General features: G+C 41.8%; 1 protein-coding gene across 1 annotated transcript in view; it reads right to left on the bottom strand.

Moving 5' to 3' along the window:
• LOC149263056 (uncharacterized) overlaps positions 1–21,126 on the bottom strand; it is a 200,387-nt gene that overhangs the window by 114,838 nt on the left and 64,423 nt on the right. The window contains exons 2-6 of the mRNA XM_089425695.1: positions 8,262–8,413; positions 7,287–7,358; positions 7,001–7,081; positions 6,813–6,842; positions 5,742–5,828 (exon numbers count right to left, since the gene is read on the bottom strand). Of these exons, the coding sequence (XP_089281821.1) occupies positions 5,742–5,828; positions 6,813–6,842; positions 7,001–7,081; positions 7,287–7,358; positions 8,262–8,413 (422 nt within the window). The remainder of the gene's footprint in view (positions 1–5,741; positions 5,829–6,812; positions 6,843–7,000; positions 7,082–7,286; positions 7,359–8,261; positions 8,414–21,126) is intronic.

Genomic DNA, 21,126 nt, shown 5'->3' with positions numbered 1-21,126 from the left:
TGCTGAGAAAATCGAACTAGTGATCTAAGTTGCAGTGAGGAGCAGAAGCAGAGATTTGGATCAGAAACGAGTTCCGAGCCAAAGAGTACCAAGAAAAGAGGCAGCAGTAGCATCAGAGAGACAGCGCAAAGGCCTACGCAACCCAGGAAGGGGTTCATGCAAAGCTGACGTAGGCCAAGAGGGTCACTTGCAGTGGTAGTGCAGGATAATAGTCAGAAGTTCGAGATTTTGGCAAAGAAGCGAGGTTCTGAGCCGGGAGGGTTGAACAACAGTCTTTCTCCAGCAAATCGATCCAGCAGAAGGGGTGACGCAGTCTCCCAGAGGCAAGACACTGGCCCAAGTAGGGATTCCGTAGGGATTTCACAGTGTTTGCCAGAGTCAAGCCACTTAGTGGATCAGTGGTGACTTGGAGAACGAGGTAAACCCTTGTATGTATTTCTTGTTGCCGAGATTTCTTTGAAAGGTTAGCCGGTGTGAGAGGCAACCTGTCGTACTCAGATTCTGCTTCCTTAACAATACAAACCCTCTATCTGCTGCACCGGTTTTCCCGCATAAGGTTTTTCCAAGGACGTTTGTCCAAAATTAACGGTGCCCCTTGTGTGTTTGTCTCGTATCTATTTTCAATTTATGATTTGTATGTCAATGTAGTCTGCAGTAGTGTTTTTTATCATTGTTTATAAATTAAATAACTTGTTGAATGTAATAACAAGTAGGAGATGATAAACAAGTGATTGTAGTAGGATTTCTGATGTGTAGATTCAAACATTTTCAAATGGTATTAGAGCATTGCAGATCATAGGACACTGAAGACATCAGTCAAGAGATCTAGTGAATTTGTTGCAGAGAAGCAATTGTCCCAGGTGACAGTGTTGTTTCAGAGGCGGAAGAGCAGCTAAAGGAGTGACGCAGAGTCAAAGAAGTGACGCAGAGGCTCACGCAGTGCCTGCATCAGGATCTCAAGCCTATAGAGGGTGACGCAGGACCCGAGAGGAGCTCACGCAGTGACTGCGTCAACTATCTGGGCCAGCGCAGAGCCTGAGAGGCTCAAATCAGTCAGTTGTCGGGGCTGGAGGAGCATTGCAGATTCGATCTGAGGAGTTGGTGGGACGTTGTTGTTGTTGGTGTAGAACAGTGTCTGAGGAGACAAAGCCGAGGTAGAGGGAGTCATTGCCTTAGCAGATTTCTTGCCAAAGAAATCTAGATCCGGGTTGCTGAGCAGCAGCAAAGGAGGATTGGAGAGGAGTGATTTGACATTTGGCGGGAGGATTTTTGTTAAGGAAATCAAGACTCAGAGAGAGTCTAGAGGAGCTTTTCCTTAGAGTATTTCTAGCGCCGAAGAAATCTAGATCCGAGTCTTCTTGGAGTAGCAGCAGGAGAGGAAGAAGAGAACTAGCCCTACATTTGTTTGAGCAAAGATGGCAGTCAATGGACTGAGGGATCAGGACAGATTGGATGGAGCATCCAATTTTATCATCTGGAAGGCTAGGATCCTGGCATTCTTGAACAAGAATCGCATCAGGATTATGCCTTGAAAGTGGTGGTTGTACTGGTCGATGTTGATCCTCTCAAGAAATACAAGGAGGCTCAAGCAAAGGCTAAATGCATGATTCTAGAAAGAGTCAAAGATCATGTGATCCCACACATTACTGAGAAGGAAACAGTAAGGGAGACGTGGGAAACGTTGACCACCTTGTACCAAAGGACTTTTGTTCAACGAAAGATGCAATTGGAGAATCAGTTGAGACAGTACCAGATGCAGAAGGGAGTAGAGATCAATCCCTTCCTTCTCAGGTTGCAAAGGATTCGAGACCAGCTGACTTTTGTGGGGTCTACACCAGATCTTGAGTTCATGGTCAGCACTGCCCTGAATGCAGTCACCGAAGCCTAGGAGACATTTGTCCAGAGTATCTTGGGCAAAGCTTCTCTTCCTGGTTGGGAGGAAATGTGGGCAGCTCTTTGACAGGAAGAGATCAGGAGGCTGACCATGGCAGGAAGTAGCGGCAGAGGAGCCCGGGTCAAGAAGGAGGAGGATGCATCTCTTACATCATCAGGACAGCATGGGCAGTAGAAAAGGAAGAAAAAGGATATATCCAAGGTCAGATGCTTCAAGTGTGGTGAACTAGGACATTTCGCCACTTAGTGCCCCCGGAAGAAGGGCAAGGAAGAGGCTTTTGAATCGAAGGTTGCTCCAGTAAAAGCTGACAAGGAGGCTGATGACGAGGATTGTGCCATGAGTGCTCATGCACCTCTGGAGAAGAGGTGGGGTGACATCGAGTTGTTGTCGGGAAGACTACGCAGGGGCAGGATCCTTGAGGTGCCCAAACTCTTGGATCACATACTGCTACAATAACCCTTAACGACAGTAGCAAAATGACGGGTGTCAGTTGGTGCGAGGTGTGATGGAGCAACACTCGCAGAGCTAGAGTGCCAAAGTCTGAAGCAACACAGTGGATGTTGTAGCAGTGCAAGAGGCACAGAGTAGATTGCAACAGCGCAGTAGCAGCAAAGGGTTAGCACAGATTAGCAACAGAGGTAGCTTCAGCATCACGAGGCATCCATACTGACTGACAAGTATGTCAGTTTTTGGGTGAAGTTTCAGTTACTTACTTCTTAGTAACTGAGTTGCAGTGCAACAATTAGCAGTGGCAATGATATGGGCAGCATGATGTAGCATTTTGAGAGGGAGTTGCAGTACAAATGTAGCAGTGACAGTGGCAGAGTCATGGGCAGCAGTATAGGTTGCAGCAGTGCAATGGATGAAGGGCAGCAGGCCAAGCATCAACAGCATAGAGGACCGATGTCGTGGATCAATGTGATACTTTTGTTGGGAAGTATTACTAGAGCACATTCCTCGCTAAGAGGGATTGTTGATTTTGGGTAGCATCGGATGTGCTCTAGCTCCAAAATTTTGTGGAGGGCTAGGACACATGAGATCTCCAAGACCCAAAAATCGTTTGGATAAATTCCACCCAGATGAGGAGTTATTAAAATAATTAATATTTTTAATGGGGTTCCTAAGTCTAAACTTAGGAAAATAAAAATATTAATGGGTATTAATAAAAATATGGGTGACAAGCTTCTAAAAGACGAGGATCAAGTCTGTTTTAATCTTAGTTGTTCATTAGGGACTTAATCTCGGTCGTTGATTCATCAACAGGAAAAGTATAAGAGGAGGCTTGAGGGTCAGTTAGAGATACACCGAGTGATCAAATCAGTTCGATTTTTCTGGGGCGTGGTTTGCTAAGAAAATTGAACTAGTGATCTAAGTTGCAGCGAGAGGGGCAGAAGCAAAGATTTGGATCGGAAACGAGTTCTGAGCCAAAGAGTACTAGGCAGAGAGGCAACAGTAGCATCAGAGAGCCAGCGCAAAGGCCTATGCAGCCCAGGAAGGGGCTCACATAGAGTTGACGCAAGCCAAGAGAGTCACTTGCAGTGGCAGTGCAGGATAATCGTCAGAAGTTCGAGATTTTGTCGGAGCAGCGAGGTTCTGAGCCGGGAGGGCTGAACAACAGTCTTTCTCTAGAAAATCGATCTAGCAAAAGGGGTGACACAGTCTCCCAAAGGCAAGACGCTGGCCCAAGCAGGAATTGCGTGGGGATTTCGCAGTGTTTGTCGGAGTCAGGCCACTTAGTGGATCAGTTGTGACTTGGAGAATGAGGTAAACCCTCGTATGTATTTCTTGTTGCCGAGATTTCTCTGAAAGGTTAGTCGGTGTGAGAGGCAACCTGTTGTACTCAGATTCTGCTTGCTTAACAATACAAACCCTCTAACTGTTGCACCGGTTTTCCCGCATTGGGTTTTTCTAGGGATGTTTGTCCAAAAATAACGATGTCCCTTGTGTGTTTGTCTTGTATCTATTTTCAGTTTATGACCTGTATGTCAGTGTAGTCTGCAGTAGTGTTTTTCATCATTGTTTATAAATTAAATAACTTGTTGAATGTAATAACAAGTAGAAGATGATAAACCAGTGGTTGCAGTAGGATTTTTTATGTGTAGATTCAAAAACTTTCACAAAAAAAGCCTTGTATGGGCTCAAGCAGGCACCCAGAGCATGGTATGGTGGGATTGATAGTTACTTGCAATAGTTGGGATTCGTCAAGAGTGATGTTGATCCCAATCTTTACTATCTAATGGTGGAGAATGAGCCACTTATTATGGTATTATATGTGGATGACTTATTTCTAACAGGGTCATCTAGGCTCATAAAGGATTGCAAGAAGAATCTTGAAGCAGAATTCGATATGAAGGATATGGGGTTGATGCATTATTTTCTAGGGTTGGAAGTTTGACAAAATAATGGGGAGATCTTCCTTGGGCAAGTTAGATATGCTACAAAGATTTTGAAGAGATTCAAAATGCAGGATTGTTGACCCATGGCTACACCCACGATCACCAACTGGAAGAAAATATATGCATCAGGAGACAAGGAGGTGGACCCCACCTTGTACAGACAGCTTATTGGGTCGCTCATGTATCTGGTCAACACTAGGCCAGACATTTGCTTCGTTGTCAACACCCTTAGTCAATTCATGGTGGAACGAAAGAGGGTGCGTTGGGCAGCAACTAGGCACATTCTTAGATATGTGCATGGAACAGTCGGATATGGGTTGAAATACACCCGAGGAGATGGCGTCAGATTGAATGGATTCACAGATGCAGATTGGCAGGTAGTTCAATAGATCAGAAAAGTACCTCCGGGTATTACTTCAGCATTGGATCGGGAATGATCTCTTGGTGTAGCAAGAAGCAGAAGTTGGTAGCTCTGAGCTCAGCAAAAGCAGAATATATGGCAGCCAGCACAGCTACATGCGAAGTTATATGGCTTAGAAAACTGCATGTGAGTTTGTTCAGGAAGAGGATAGAAGCGACCAGTATTTTATGTGATAACCAGAGTTGTATTAAACTCTCTGAGAATCCAGTATTTCATGATTGGTCAAAACACATTGATATCAGATGTCACTTTATCAGACACTATGTTCAGCGTGAGGCAATACAATTGCAGTATGTCTCCGCAGGAAATCAGGTAGCAGACGTACTCAAAAAAGCTCTAGGAAGAGCTAAGTTCATCCAGTTCAGGGAGCAAATGAGTATGGTAGAGAATCTCTTTCGGTCACTCGTGGATGTTAACAAAAGTCGTCTTGCCTGACCTTGCCATGGTTTAAAAGCTTTCTAATTAAGAAGGTACACATTTTTGGCCAAAATAATCGATGAATAGGTGGAACACGTAAATCTTGGATTAGTCACATCATAGCTTTCATAAGTATGGATCTTTTAGGAAATTGAACTTTAACCCAGTAGATATTGTAAATTATCAAATGCAACATCTTAAGAAATATCAAGAATAGATATCGGTTCCTTCCAGTTTTAATTAAAATTTAAAGAACGCGTCCAGGAAGAAGAGATTAGCATTCCAAGCACCTGAGAGAAGATAATGATTACCACTTGCCACTGCCAGAGGAAGCGAAAATTTTCAAAGGACAGAAACCATGGAGACTGAGTATTTTTTAAGACAGTTAAGTATGGTAATGAAGAAGATGGCATGCCTCAACAAGGTATTAGTCACTTTGAAGGAGGACTGTAGTTCACATATTATGCTTCTTGGATTCAATTCACTAAGGCTCTCTATCAGAAGTATAATCTTGTCCATATAATTTTCTGTTAATTCATATAAATCGACCAAAAATACATCATCTCTTTTACTGCTTAATGAAGCAAAGTACAACAAATTAAGGAATACGAACCGGCACAGGAAAAATTTGTCCAAGCTGTAACACAACTTTCGATTGATCCACCAATATCACAGACTTTTTGGCCATGGTGTCAATAACCTGAAGAAAATTTCACAAAAAAACAAGTTTAGTAAAGATGTTTCACAAAATATAATTAGGGAAACTTGGGAAAATTTGCCAATTATAATATCATTTTATGTGTAACGTATGCCATCCCTCTACATTCGGTATTGTAGCATTGCACAGCATAGAATACCAATTAACTATGCCAGCCACTCAGGAGAATATTATTATTATCTTTCATTGTTATTTCAACCATGAATGCTCAGGAGACAAGTCATGTGACAGCACCAGATTCAATCAACTTCTGGCAAGTATTTAGAAGTGAATTAAAAAACCAGGGGACCTTGAAAACTCCCCAGTAAGAAGGGAATTAAATAAACAAATAATGGAATGTAACCAGCAGAAGATCCAGAAAAGAATGTTTAAAGAAGATACACAAGAAAAGTTGTGATTAAAAAGAAAAGGAAACACAAGCCTGTCAAAAGTAACCATGAAGGCTTCCTTGCCAAATAATGGAATCTAACCGGCAGGAGATCCAAAAAAGAATGTTTAAAGAAGATATACAAGAAAAGTTGTGATTAAAAAGAAAAGGAAAGACAAGCCTTTCAAAAGCAACCATGAAGGCTTTCTTGCTTTCATTCAGATAGAATTTTCCAGTTCCTTAAATATAAAGACTTCCAAACTGCACAGTTACAAAGTTGAAGCACAGGACTAGATTGTAAAAACAACTCCTGATCGCATCTCATCCATTTTTTATGCAAGTTAAATCATGAAACAACTGAGGAGAAAGGGTTGGGGGTGGAATATGATAGTTAGCATTCTGAAGGCATTTCAAGCTTATATCAAATCAAAATCTCATCTGCAACTTCTGTGCTAAAAATGGATTAAAGACACGTATCCCTGTTGCCACGGGACTTCAGTCAACATTTAGAACATGCAAATCTATATGTAATGGTTTTTGTGGAACTTATGTTCATAATCCAGACTAGAATGTAAAGATTAGCAATGAGTCTAAATTACCTTCCCCATAGTATGAGCAGCTCCCCCACCCTGTTCAGACATTTGACAAAGTCAGTTCTAGCAATGAAAACAAGTGGAAGAAAACACTGTAATGCAGCTATGAGGATAATCACACCCCCCGTGCACATGGATTTTTGCAAATATAATTTTTTTTATTTATTTGAAGTGCTACTTTAAGCCTGAACTACCTTTAGAATGTTCATGGAAGGATCAACTTCATCTGCACCATCAAATGCAATATCAATGTGAATAACATCATTTAAGTCAACCTGTTTCCACAAAGCAATATAGAATTAGAATTTTTACATAAGATAGAGAAAGCTAAAACATAAAGGCCAAATAAAGTCCATCCTTATATTAAGAAAAATGAAACCAAGTTTCGAGCTAGGGTTGACTCGGCATGAACAAAATTTGCAAAATAGAAATTGCCAAAAAGAAAATAGCATTTCAAAGGCAGATGAGAATCTGACGCACAGTTTTAACACCGAATTGCCGAGCAAGAACCCGTGATTGGTAGCTTGTTCCCACTCCAAGAACATCCTTCAACTGAACCAGATAGTGGCATGGATGAGATGAAATGAATCCTTTATTTAACAAATAGCAACAAAACTATGCTGTGCCAAATACTAATGGAATGTGAAACTAAAATGTCACAGTTTTCCTTTACACAGATGTCAACAAACCGCAGTCCTGAAAACTACATGCATGCAAAACTCCATCTTTACCAATAAGAGAACAATACAAACAGCTTGCACAAAAATGCTGATCATCCTTATAGTTTTATTAACAAAAGTTATAGCGAAACAAGTCCATTGACAACTTATTGTGACTACCTGACATTTCAACATTGTTTATTATAACGTGTAAGATATAAGAGTGAAATGACGTGCACCATGAATCTTTTTTATATTTAATTAGAATTTGACATTGACAGGATACATGGTTAATCTGAGCTTTCTATAATGAATTGTAGAAGTTGTTGATTTCATGGTTGACTCTACGTGAAAGTAAATGTGATTTCATGGTTTAACAAAATGGTACATAATCTGTCTCCAAGCTACACCTTTTCATGTAGAAGTATGGAAATCATAGTGCTAAGAAGCATTTAACCAGGCAATACTGAAAATTTTCTATTTAGTGGCATTCTCAAATGTACAACCCAAACAAGTTCAGCAACAGAAAAACTCAACAGCAGGGCATGCCCTCAGATTGTTATATACTGGATTTAGATTTATCAATTCCAAGTCTATAGGTAGACGTTCACTGCTGTCATGGAAACTAAGATGGTGCCATTTATCCATCTTCAGCTTTTGTAGCACTGTTAGAGATTTACTATTGCTAGAATCTGAAGAATATTCCATTCAAGAAACTGACAACAGTTCTAGTACAGAACACACTGAATCGAAAATATTTTGAAAGAAAATGTATCTTTATATGAAATATTTCAACCTTTCCTTGTTGAACAAGCTTCCCTAATTCTTCAATTGCTAATGAAGCTGTGCTACCAGTCCCAAGACCAATCACCATTCCTGGTTTGACAAGTTCTACAGCTCGCTTAGCAACAGCACGCTTCAAGGCATCTATTCGTACTGGCTCCATTGCTGCTTCACAACCAAACTTGACATAAGTATACATGACCCTTGTAGGGTAATATGAAGGTAACAAAAATACTCTCAAAACCTAGAAAAGCAACAGATTCTTATTCATGAATCCAACTAATAGCAAAACAATCTCTCAACCATCTGTTAATCACTGGGCTTCGGTTTTGAACAACAGATAGATAGAACTGGCAAAACATCAAAAAGACAAAACATGGTTAACATCATCATATGCATGCATCTACATTTAGTGCTTCATCAAAAGAAGAAATTCAACTTAACCATCTTATCATATCATCAAGTTTCTAAGGATGTTATCCAGCTAGTGCAGACCTCCCAAGACATGATAAGAAAGTGGGTACCTATTGAGCATGGCCTTATATTTCAGACCTGAGCTTCGCAATCTCAAATAAAAGAAAAAATAGCTTCTACTCATTTTTATTTGGATAAATTCCCCCCAGTTTATATTGCTCCTTAGGAAAAGCCAATTGCGTCAGAGGAATAAAGGAAAGACAAAAATAAGCTATATTAAAGTCTTCAGATAACCAAGGACAGGTCAATAGAACTCCAGATTACATCAAGCTATTCGTTATTGCAGATGTAATGAAGCGTGAGGGAATGAGTGAGGTTGGGGAAGAGCACACATGTGGAGGAGAAAGGGGCACAGAGGGGCATACAGATAGAGCAGGAATGGAGTATGGAGGGGACCAGAATGCTATATGGCATACGAATGAGTGAAAATGCACAAAGCAGGAGGATGACATTGCTGGTAGTTGTGAGGATCCCAACGAAACCTTGATGCACTTCTCTTCACCAGACACAAGTCGTAGGTAAGTGATGTAGAGATGAGGTGGGTCTATCGAAACCAAACCAATCACAAGATCACTTCCCTCCACCAGTATTTATTGCCTTGCAGTGGAGAGAAAATAATGGCTTTGTTGGTGCTGTGGTAAGATAGCTCAATGCCAAGTTCACTAGTACTGGGGTTTCAGGTTTGAGTAAGGTTAATGAGGAATGGCTGCCACTCCCTTTGATCGACAATGTAGTTGCTATCATTAAGGAATTTGTGGTGGGTTTGAGCCCGGATTTGGAGACAGTTATGGTTGATGGAGATGCTAGAATGACTGTGGGTATAACTATTGTGATTGAACAATGGACATTTGATAAGATTTCTCAACTGTGTGAGTACCTAGGGTTTGCAAACTTTGCGCCCCTCTCGAAATGTCTTCAATGGGTTCTTTATCATCTAGAGGGCATACTTCCCATATGATGTTGGAGGAGCACGAGGGGTTGATTTCAGTTGAGCCTTCTTAATCCCATTTAGTTCTGCAGGCTGAGGAGCCGCATATCAAGTTGCCTCCACAGATTGGTTCAAGTAATGGCAACATGTCCTCTCAAGATCAAGACAATTTCAATATATTTATGGAAAATAACAAGGAATATTTTGAGAGGTGCTAGAATCTAGAAACTTGAGGCGTGGTTCTATTTTTTACGAGAAAAATGTCAGACGAGGATGCCTTCAATGGATGGTGTATTTTGAATTGGGTAGCCAAGGGAATCTCTCTGAAGTATGTGTGCTTATTGTTTATAACTTGGAAATCGCAACCAAGCATGAAGTTTGATATGTGGAACATTCTTGGCTCTCTTGCCTATGTTCAATCCCGGAGAGAAAAATTCAACCCAAAGGTCCAAGGTCAAGCTCACTACCCTCTTTGTTTGGAAGTACCTGTTACCCACCAAAAGTGGGTGACCCCATAGGGGAATTTTTCTCCTACCATCTCTTCCCGCTAGCAGCCAGTAGCCCCTAACAGCCACTATTAGCCGATGACGATGTGCCATTCATATCTCTGCCCCCTGCATTAGTGATATGTTTCCTCGCCCATTTGGCGAGAGCACATGTTGGAAGGTGGGCTTCTAATCAAAATGTACTTTATTTATTTTGCAATCGGGTGCTTATGCTTATTTTTGTTTTGGGCGTTTGACATGGATTATGGGGTAAATTGGAAGAGGGGTTTTGACTGTGATCTTGTTCTCTCACCTTAAATGGGGGGGTTAATCTTTCATCCTAGTCCAATGGGACCTCCCCTAATGGCCCAATGGGTATAGGAGGGGCACTACTTGGGAAACCCCGATTGAGATAACGTAGTCCCATCTCTCCCTATTCCATACTTACCACTTTCCATCTTACATTATAAGTGTTATATTCCACCTCCCTTATTTGGGTCAACTGACCATTGGTTCTCTGGGATTTGGCACCATACATCCTCATACCTAGGTAGGGCTTGGAACTTGGTCCTAGGAGGTTGATGTAGATAAAAGAACAAGAAAAAGCATATGATGGCCATAAACAAAAACAAAAGAAGGTCAAAATGCAAAAGATGGTCGGGACATACACATTAGCACATGGGAAAAAGCCTAGTTGTAATGTTCCAAACTTAAATAAATAGTGATATGCAAAGCAAAAACGATTTACAACAAAAAAAATTTAAACAATCAGCAAAAGCTCATAAAAACTCTGTAATTAAGAACCAGCTGAACCATTTTATTAATCAATGCAGCAAGTACAATAGTATGGAGGAATGCACCTAGGCTTGCCTCAATGGCAAGCATGACAGAACCCAGGTGATAATACAATGATCTCAAATGCTGGAAATGACTACTCCTCTAATGCTCTGCGCTGCCCAGAAAACTTCATTGTTGCCTGGAAAGGGACTGCAAGAAAATCCTCCTCCGATGCTCAGAAAATGATGAAACCTCAGCCACCAACTCCTTGGCCAAAGCCCACAAAAACCCATAAATGGTTTGGCCCAATTTGGACATCCCAAAATCGACCCCCAAAGGCACTATTCAATCCCCGCAGTTCTACATTGTCTGTTACAAAGATACGGCTTAAAACGCCACCTCCAGTGCTCATAAAATTATGAAACTTTATATTTGGTATCCTTGTCAAAAACCCAAAAAGGATTTTGGCTAGTTTAGACTTCTAAAATTCGACCCCCTTGGAGCCCAGCATCAATTGCACTTGCAAAACTCGGTCTGCTAGAAACTGCCTGTAAATCCTCTCGGAAATGCCCCCAAAATGCTGGGTTGACCCTTTCTATCCAATCCCTAACTTCTCGGGTGAGCTCTTGGCCTAAGACACCTGCTCCTAAGCTCCACGAAAAACTCTAGTGGCCTCTGCATTGTCCCCTAGCCCAGCAATTCGAACTGTTGGAATGATGGCTCTACTGGCTCTAAAACTCAGCAAGAATGTTGGTCTTTTGTTGCTATCTCAACTCTCTAACTCTCTGGCAAACAATCTCATCCCTGTTGGCCTCTATCTCCCTTTTTGTATTCTCTGGCTGCCCAGGAATACGCACTCCCTGCTCTACGCTGGTTGGTGGTGTTACGTCATTGCCCCAGAACTCCTGAAATCCTTGTAGAACTGATTCTCTAGGGCAGGCACAAATGGTCCCCCAAAGTAGAGGTTGAATCTCCCGCTTGAGAGATTCATGGCTAAACAGCTGGTTGACTCAGTTAAACAGCAGAGTGAACAGTCAAGTGATATTGTTTGCAAGATGTATGAATGAATCCCAAAATGAGAGTTGCTCCTTATAACTCCTTGGGGCTCCCTTGCCTCATGTGGGCCCCTCCATCCACCTATTCGACTTTCCCTCCAAGCTATTCGAATGGGCCAATTCGAATTCCCATGTGGGTGGCCCCTACATTACAATAACAACCAAATTAAGTCAAATTGCTTCCTAAGTCCCTAAGTCGAAAATGATGGGTTCTCTTCCTTAGCCAAAATTGTGCAAAATTGTGTAACAGCACCCTGTTACAAATGTGTTTGGAAAGGGACATGACACTAGCATGATCTCTACCTCACTCAATATGGTCATTGTAAGTTACTATCCAATACATGCTCAAATAGCTCACTGAAGAGCTTCCTCAACCAAATAACTTCACAACAGGCCATACTAGCTGTAATGTATTCGGCCTCGGCGGTGCTTAGTGCAACCGATTTCTGCTTCCCGGTCACCCAAGAAATTGAAGCTGACCCTAATGAGAAGCAACATCCATACAATCACGACATACCTTTAGATTTGGGAGACCCACCTTCAAACATACAATCACGACAGATGGGCGAAGGACCACATGGCTAGCTCAGGTGGCGGAGAAAATAGCACAAGGTTTCTGGCTGCCGACTGAGGAACATCTTTGAGAAAAAAATTCTCCTATGGATATCACCCACAAAATGGTGGGTAACAATCCTTATTCTCCTATCCTAGAAAACCTTGCACCTTGCTTAAGAGGCAAGCAAGTCTCAATCTTGAGTTTCTCCTAGGAAAGGGTCATAGAAATCATTTCATATCCATATTATTTAGTCTATCCTTCATAAGTGATTCTCTATATATCGAGTCTCCTCCCATCGGCAAAAGTCTATAAATAGTAGAAAGTTTAAGTTGTGGTGACAGTAGGCTTTAGCTTCATTGTTTCCCTTGACCTAGCAAGTGTCCCTCTAAGACCCCTGCTAGTTTGAGCGGTAACAAGCTTGATAGGACCTTGGTTAATAGATTCAGTTAAAACACGTGGGAATGGCTTCCACTGCCAAACAACATAAGTCATCCCCTCCTATGTTCCACATGGTCTTGGAGAACTCACAAAGTAGCTCATCCAAACCTAGGGACTTACCATTCAATATGGAGTTAAGAGTTGGAAAAAGATCCTCTTTTGAGAAGGCATTGTCCAACTTGTCACAGGGCCTAGTAGAAACTTTATGCGGGTTAATCTTGTAACAAGAGTGTTGATTTCCGGTAGAGTCAGATGTCTGCTCTAAGCCTCAAAATTTGTAGGGAGGCTAGGGCACATGTATTCCAGAATACCCATGAATCGTTTTGGGAAATTCCACTCGAAGACAGTTTTATTAAAATAATTAATTATTTTTAATGGATGCCTAAGTATAAACTTAGGAAATTAAAATAATTAAAGGGTATTAATAAAATTGGGTGTGAATCTCCTAGAAGAAGATGAAGATCGAGTCAATATGATCTGAGCCATTGATTAGAATTTAATCTGGGCCATTGATTACTCAACGAGAAAATTATTAGGACTTCGATGGGCATTTGGAAGATACATCGAGTGGGATCAAGAGATAGATTTCTCAAGAGAGCAGCCGGAGAGATCATCGAGGAGATTCTTGCGGTGAGGGGTAGGGATAGTTTTTCGGAGGAAGATTTTTCTGATCTGGAAAGTGCAAGGCAGAGAGAGCAGAGAGTAGTCCGGAGAGACAGCGCAGTGCCACGTAGAGGCAGTGCAGAGCCACGTTGTAGCAACGCAAAGCTTCAGAAGGAGTCCATATTTCTGCTGGGGAACAGTCGGGATCTAGTGTCGGAGCCGAGGTGTGAGACCAAGAGGCCAGAGGGCCAAAGTTTCCAGCTAGCAAGAGATCAAGAGGAGGTGCAATGCAGTCCCAGCAGCAGTGACGCAGTAACTGCGTAGGTGTGACGCAGTGCTGCGCAAAGACAGCGCAGAGGCTCATCTCCAGTGCAGATCAGTGCCGGATTTTCCAGTGACAGGGTGAGATCATCTCACTATCTTTTGTCCAGTTAGATCTCTATATAGGATTGCCAGTTTGGGCATCCGAAGAATTGTATTCAAAAACTACTGCATAATAATACAAACCCTCAGCTACTGCACCGGTTTTCCCACATTGGGTTTTTCCGGGGACATTTGTCCAAAAACAACGGTGTCACTTGTGTGTGTGTTATTTCTTCTTGCTCAATTTTTATTTCCCCATATAATTTAATTAGTGAAGGTTGCAGTTGTATTTACTTCGATATTTACCATGTAACACAGTAAATAACTTGCATGAATTAACAAGTAGGAGAAGTAATATCAGTTTTCTGCAATAGGGGATTTGGGTCTCCAAATTTTCACATGCTATCAGAGCGCAGGTGAAGCAAGAGAGTAGACTGAAAGAGCCCAGCACCCAGCATTGAAGAGAAGGAGGGAGATCGAAGTGCTACGTAAGCAGCAGATCGAATCCCCAGAGGTATTGCGCAATCCAGGCCAGGAGGGCAAGATTACCGAGGAAAATCTCTCTCTGAGTGGGTTGACAGAGAGGTAAGATTTCCAGTTCGTGATTTGTCAGTGGCAAAGGTAGCAGCGCAACAGTGGATTCAGCGCAGAGTAGTCTTCAGGTGGGACACAATTTTCTATAGTGTTTGTTGGGTCAAAAAAGTGACAGAAGAAGGAAGAAGACACTTTTTGAGGGAATTTCTTCCTTAGTGAATTCTGAACCAAGGAATTCTATTTCTCAGTTGCTGAGCAACAGTATCGAGGAGCAGATTTACTAACTCCAGCAGGGAGTGTGTAGGCCAGCCTAGTAGTTGTGCAGAGGAGAGAGGGAGCAGTTCGACTTTTTGTTGGTAGAGATGGCAGCTAATGGGCTGAGAGATCAAGATCGATTGGACGGAGCATCCAACTATGTGATCTGGAAGGCTAGGATCTCTTGCCTTCTAGATGAGCATGATCTCAAAGCCTATGTTAATTGTGTGGTAGTTGAAACTGTCGATGCAGATCCGCTGAAGAAGTACAAGGCTAAGATGGTGAGGGCCAAGCGGTTGATCCTCGACGGAGTGAGGGATCACGTTGTATGTCACATTGCTGGCAAAGGGATAGCTAAAGAGATGTGGAATGCCTTGGCTACGTTGTATCAAGGATCTTTCGAGCAGCGGAAGATGTACTTGGAGGAGAAAATGAGATCCGCGAGGATGCAGAAGGGGGAACGCATTGATCCGTTCCTATCGAAGCTTCAGGAAGTCCGAGATCAGTTGGTAGTTGTAGGGTCATCACCTCAGCCTACAAAGATGGTGAGGTTGGCCCTGAATTCAGTCTCAGAAGAATGGCAAGTATTTGTCTAGAGTATCCTGGGCAAAGAGAAATTGTCGAATTAGGAAGGGATGTGGACCGCTCTTCAACAGGAAGAGATGAGGCGCGTCAAGTGCAAATTTGATGGCAGCAGTAGCAGCGGAACAAATCCCAAGGAGGAGGAGAATGCAACCCTTGCATCAAAGGGGCAGCAAGAGCAGCAGAGGAAGACGAAGGACGTTTCTAAGATCAAATGCTTCCGGTGTGGTGAATTTGGTCACTACGCTATGCAGTGTCCTGGAAACAAGAAGAAGGACAAGGACGATAAACATGATCCACAGGCTGCAACTGTAAGGATCGAGGAAGAGTTTGCCATGATTGCCCAGATACCTCCAGGGGAGAGGTGGGGTGATATAGTACTATAGTTTGAAAGAACTGCAGATGGGCAGGGTCCATGGAGGAGTCCACCTCATGGATCAATACCTTGCTACGGGCTGCTACGGGAGCCCATATCAGAAGTAGCAAGATAGACCAGTGTCGGTGCAGCGCAAAGAGTGACAATTGCAGTGGCTAGTAGCGCTAGATACTAAGCAGCGCAAAGCAAAGTTGACAACAGTGTAGTTGGCACAGTGTAGAGTCAACAACAACGCAAAGACTTCAGAGGGTCAGCGCAGAGACTAGCAATAGTCAGAACTCCAGCAACAAATGCATCACGTTGAACTCCTTTGGTTCAATATTTTGGATGTTTTTCTGTTGTAATAGCAGCAAAGTTGCATTGCAGATGTAGTTGGCAGCAACATGCAAAGTCAGCAGTAGCACAGATGCATCATTTGTGCAGTAGTTGGTGGGCAGTGATGTTAGACATCAGTAGCGCAGAGGGAGATGTTACAGAGTCAGGGTGATACTTCAACAGGTTGCATTACTAGAGCACATTCCTTGCTAAGAGTGAGTGTTGGTTTCTGATAGCATCGGATGTGCTCTAAGCCTCAAAATTTGCAGGGAGGCCAGGGCACATGTATTCCAGAACACCCATAAATTGTTTTGGAAAATTCCACCCAGAGACAGTTTTATTAAAATAATTAATTATTTTAATGGATGCCTAAGTATAAACTTAAGAAATTAAAATAATTAAAGGGTATTAATAAAACTGGGTGTGAATCTTCTAGAAGAAGATTGAAATAAAGTCAATATGATCTAAGCCATTGATTAGAATTTAATCTGGGTCGTTGATTACTCAACGAGAAGATTATAAGGACTTCGATGTGCATTTGGAAGATACATCAAGTGGGATCAAGAGATCGATTTCTGAAGAGAGCAGCAGAGAGCAACTGGAGAGATCATCGAGGAGATTCTTGCAGTGAGGGGCAGGGATAGTTTTCCGGAGGAAGTTTTTTCTGATTCGGAGAGTACAAGGCAGAGAGGGTAGAGAGTAGTCTGGAGAGGCAGCGTAGTGCCATGCAAAGGCAACACAAAGCTACGTTGTGGCAGCGCAGAGCTTCAAAGGGAGTCCGTATTTCTGCTGGGGAATAGTTGGGATCTAGTGTCGAAGTCGAGGTGTGAGACCGGGAGGCCAGAGGGCCGAAGTTTCTAGCTGTAGGAGATCAAGAGGAGGTGCAACGCAGTTCCAACAGTAGTGACACAATAACCGTGTAGGTGTGACGCAGTGTTGCGCAGAGACAGCGCAGAGGCTCATCTCCAGTGCAGATCAGTGCCGCATTTTCCAATGACAGGGTGAGATCATCTCACTATCTTTTGTCCAGTTAGATCTTTGTATAGGATTGCTAGTTTGGGCATTCGAAGAATTGTATTCAGAAACTACTACATAATAATACAAGCCCTCAGTTGTTGCACCGGTTTTCCCACATTGGGTTTTTTCGGGGACATTTGTCCAAAAGCAACAGTGTCACTTGTGTGTGTGTTATTTCTTCTTGCTCATTTCTTGTTTCCACATATAATTTAATTAGTGACGGCTGCAGTTGTATTTACTTCGATATTTACGGTGTAACACAATAAATAACTTGCATGAATCAACAAGTAGGAGAAGTAATATTAGTTTGCTATAGTAGGGGATTTGGGTCTCCAATTTTTCACAAAGAGTTCTCGACATCCACCACACAATTTGTCAAAGCATGGGGGGAGATATATTCCAAAATTGTAATCTAAACATACTTTTGATCTTGGTTGGATTCTTTGCAAAAGATCCACCACTCTATATAAACCAAACTCTTTTTGTCGCCATCTTCCTTTTCAAGAAACCTAAAGTAGAACTCAGACTTAGCAATGTACTCCCCCTTACAGACCACCATCTCCAATTTTGTAGCATCATCTTGAAGGAACACATTATGGATATCTTCCTCAAGGAAGATATGGAGTGAGTTCTTGAAAATGAAGCCCAACATCTTGCATTTCCCTTTGTCTGTTTTGAACCATCATACTCCCTCACCCTCATGAACTTGGATGTTTGACAGACAACAATTTCTCACCATAGTAGCCAATGTTGATTCCCCATTAGCTGAGGAGACATATACCAAACTTGGAAATTTATAGACTCTACATGCAACACATTTAACTTGACCAATGTTGAGTGTGCCTATTCTATGACGTGACCAACTAAGATAATCGTTTGAATAGGAAAATGGTTCAAGCCTGTAATGTCCATCAATACATCCGTAGGATGAATTCACCTTGAAAAGGAAATGTCTTCTTTGGGGCCACAAAGTGCATCCAACCTAGCTTATACCATGTCAACCTTGTTCGTAGTTAGTCTAAGCAAATCAACTAGCATAATTTGCCCCCTTTTGCTACTAATTAGGATTATACACCTGAAGAGATGACTTACATTTAAACCAATTCTTTTCTCCACACAACCAATTACACTCCTTTTGCCACCACCTGATTCCCCCTCGAACTATCCAATCCATGATCAAGAGGGAGGAAGCCAACCAATCCCAAAGATGACCATGCTTCGAGCTTAGTTTAGGATTATAAACTGTGCAAGACCTTAGAAGCTTATCCTACACCAACAAAGTAATTGGTACACATTGATCCTCTAGGTCCTTACCATGATTCACCACAACTATCTATAGATAAGGCGAAAGGGAAAACACCACTCTACCACTACCTTGGAGATGGCTTGTGGCCCAAAAAGGGCCATTCCAACAATACTTTGTGTGATTATGAAGCCTAAACCCTATTCATTTGACTTCTTGGAGAAAAATAAAATATGGTTTGGTTCTCTACAATAGTCCATAAACAATTTGCGGGTTGGTTCTTTGCAACACTCCACAAACAATTTTCTTGTGATTGGGAACCATCATCCCTATTGTGTTCCAAGATAACAAGGACAACTTCATTCCAAGGGGAAATGAAGACCTAAGCTGCTAAATTGTCTTCCCATCGTGAAGCTCTCCAAAGAGGGACTTCTTTTGTTAGGCGAGTGAGCGGTGGTATCTATGTAAGACTTAATTCACTAGTTAGGGCTTAAGTCCCTCCCTAACTTTCTAACCAAATGAGGTAGGGAAATTCCTTCTATTTGTTGGATTTCACCTACAATCCTACAGGTACCTCCACGTTGTTCCTCTTTAATGGAACTAACACCCCATGAGCTAAGGGAGCTAAACTCTAGCTTTCTTGAGAATTCTTAGCCAACAAATAATTGCTAACTAGAGGCATTGGTTGCACCATTGGACCACTAGGGGAATGAAGACCTGAGTGGCTAAATTGGCTTCCCATCGTGAAGCTCTCCAAAGAGGGACTTCTTTTGTTAGGCAAGTGAGCGGTGGTATCTATGTCAGACTTAATTCACTAGTTAGGGCTCAAGTCCCTCCCTAACTTTCTAACCAAATGAGGTATAGGGAAATTCCTTCTATTTGTTGGATTTCACCTACCATCCTACATGTACCTCCATGTTGTTCCTCTTTAATGGAACTAGCACCCCGCAAGCTATGGGAACTGAACTCTAGCTTTGATGAGAATTCTTAGCCAACAAATAATTGCTATCTAAAGGAATTGGTTGCACCATTGGACCACTAGGGTTTAGTTAACTTCCTATATTGGAATCCTCAGAGGGACCTGATGCTCCAAAATCTAGTAGGACTATTGCAAAACACCACTAGGGTTTAGTTAACTTTATTGGAATCCTCAGAGGGACCTGTTGCTCCAAAATCTAGTAGGACTAGTGCAAAGCACCACTAGGTAGAACTAGACCTCAGGGAAACAAGAGAAAGGGTTGCCACTGACACCTCAATAACCTTTCTCCTGCTTTTTAGTGGTACTTGACTACAAGGGAGGCTTCCATAAACTCACCTAAAGGATGTTCAATGACTATAGTTGAAGGTGATAGATATGAGGTTTATAAGACAAGATAAAGTACCGGTGGAGGCTAGAAGGCCTAAATGTTCTATGCCAAATTTCAAGTACTCTATTCCTAGACCAATTGGATGGCTGTTATAAGTTAGGTTTTTGCTAATTTTCAATGATAGGGTATACAATGTCATATAAAAGCCAAAGGAAAAAGTCTTTTGATGAATAATCAACAAAGAAGGTGAGGCCTTCACAAAGGATTAGGGGTTCTTAGTGTAGTTTTATGGTTGGAAACATGCATAAACAACAAGGTACAAATGACATTAACCCTAAAGAGGAGGGTTTTACCAAAAAACAATGTTATATTTTGCTTTTATATTATTTATGGATGCAATTCCTACTTTATGAGCCATAAACATCAAACATAAATCACTTTTAGCAATTTTCCACATAAAACCCTGGCCCTAACCCTAGGTATCTAGGAAAAAGGAAAAAGAAGAAGAAATTTAATTAATTAGATGGATGATCAATATAATTATGACTAGTGCCTTGCCCTAAATGGGCTAAATGGAATCTTCTATGGCAACATGCAATGAGAATGACTTTGATGGACTAAGCTATTTTCCTTGTGAGGGGAGAACTTAAATCTAAGGAATGCACACTTAGAGTTTCCTTAAAGGTTTCAAAGAGAATAATTTTGCATTCTATAAAGGAGCAAGATATAAACATATATTTTGCATTTAATCATGGCACATAATAGAAACCCTACTACACAAATACGGTTTGCAAAATATAAAGAATAGGCATGAAACATACAAAATTCCCCAAAGAAGCACCTCATTCCATCCAAGGAAAACGTCTCCATACAAAAATCCACCTCCAAGAGAATTCGCACCATAAAAGGTCACATTTTGGCCCAAGTAGAAGAAGAGGACTAATTTGCACTCTTTAGATTAGAAGAAGAAGAGTGATGAATGTGTGATGATCAAAAGTGGAGTAAGACCTCCTCTATTTATGTGAGTAACTAACCTCATTTCCACTAATTTTAAAGTAAAACCCTAAAACAAGTTTGTTTGAGTGTTCAACAAGTGAGAGGTTACAAGGCAACTTTCCCACACATATGGGAAAATAAGCTCCTCCACTATGACGTCATAATCCATAAGTGCTCAATTTGCCACAAGAAAGTGACAAATGGATCATGAATGGTCCATACTCCAAGAAATAAGTCAATGTACATGGATATGCCTCCAAAACCATGATGTCATCACCAAAGTGCACTACGTCACCCTTCGAAGGGAAAAAGGCGTGATGTGGCACCATCATACCCAAGTATTGTGGTCTGCCAATGATGTGTAAGTCCTCCCCTGTCATCTCAAGGATAATTGCCATCATTAGGGCTTTGAAACAAGCAACATTCATCAAATAGAGTCAAGCTAGCCTGGGGGTGTCCTGGGTCCATCTAGGCACGTCATCAATAAATCCCACACAAAGTCTTAGTGGCTCAACATTTCATCATCTGGGGGTACTCAAGTGAGTCAAGCATCATGTGAAATCATCTCATAGCC

The sequence above is a fragment of the Pinus tabuliformis genome, chromosome 6 (genome assembly GCF_031772625.1).
Source record: "Pinus tabuliformis cultivar Carrire ecotype Pingquan chromosome 6, CPIR1, whole genome shotgun sequence".
NCBI classification, from domain to species: Eukaryota; Viridiplantae; Streptophyta; class Pinopsida; order Pinales; family Pinaceae; genus Pinus; species Pinus tabuliformis.
Note: the sequence above shows the minus strand (reverse complement) of the source record. Positions and strands in the feature narration are given on the sequence as shown.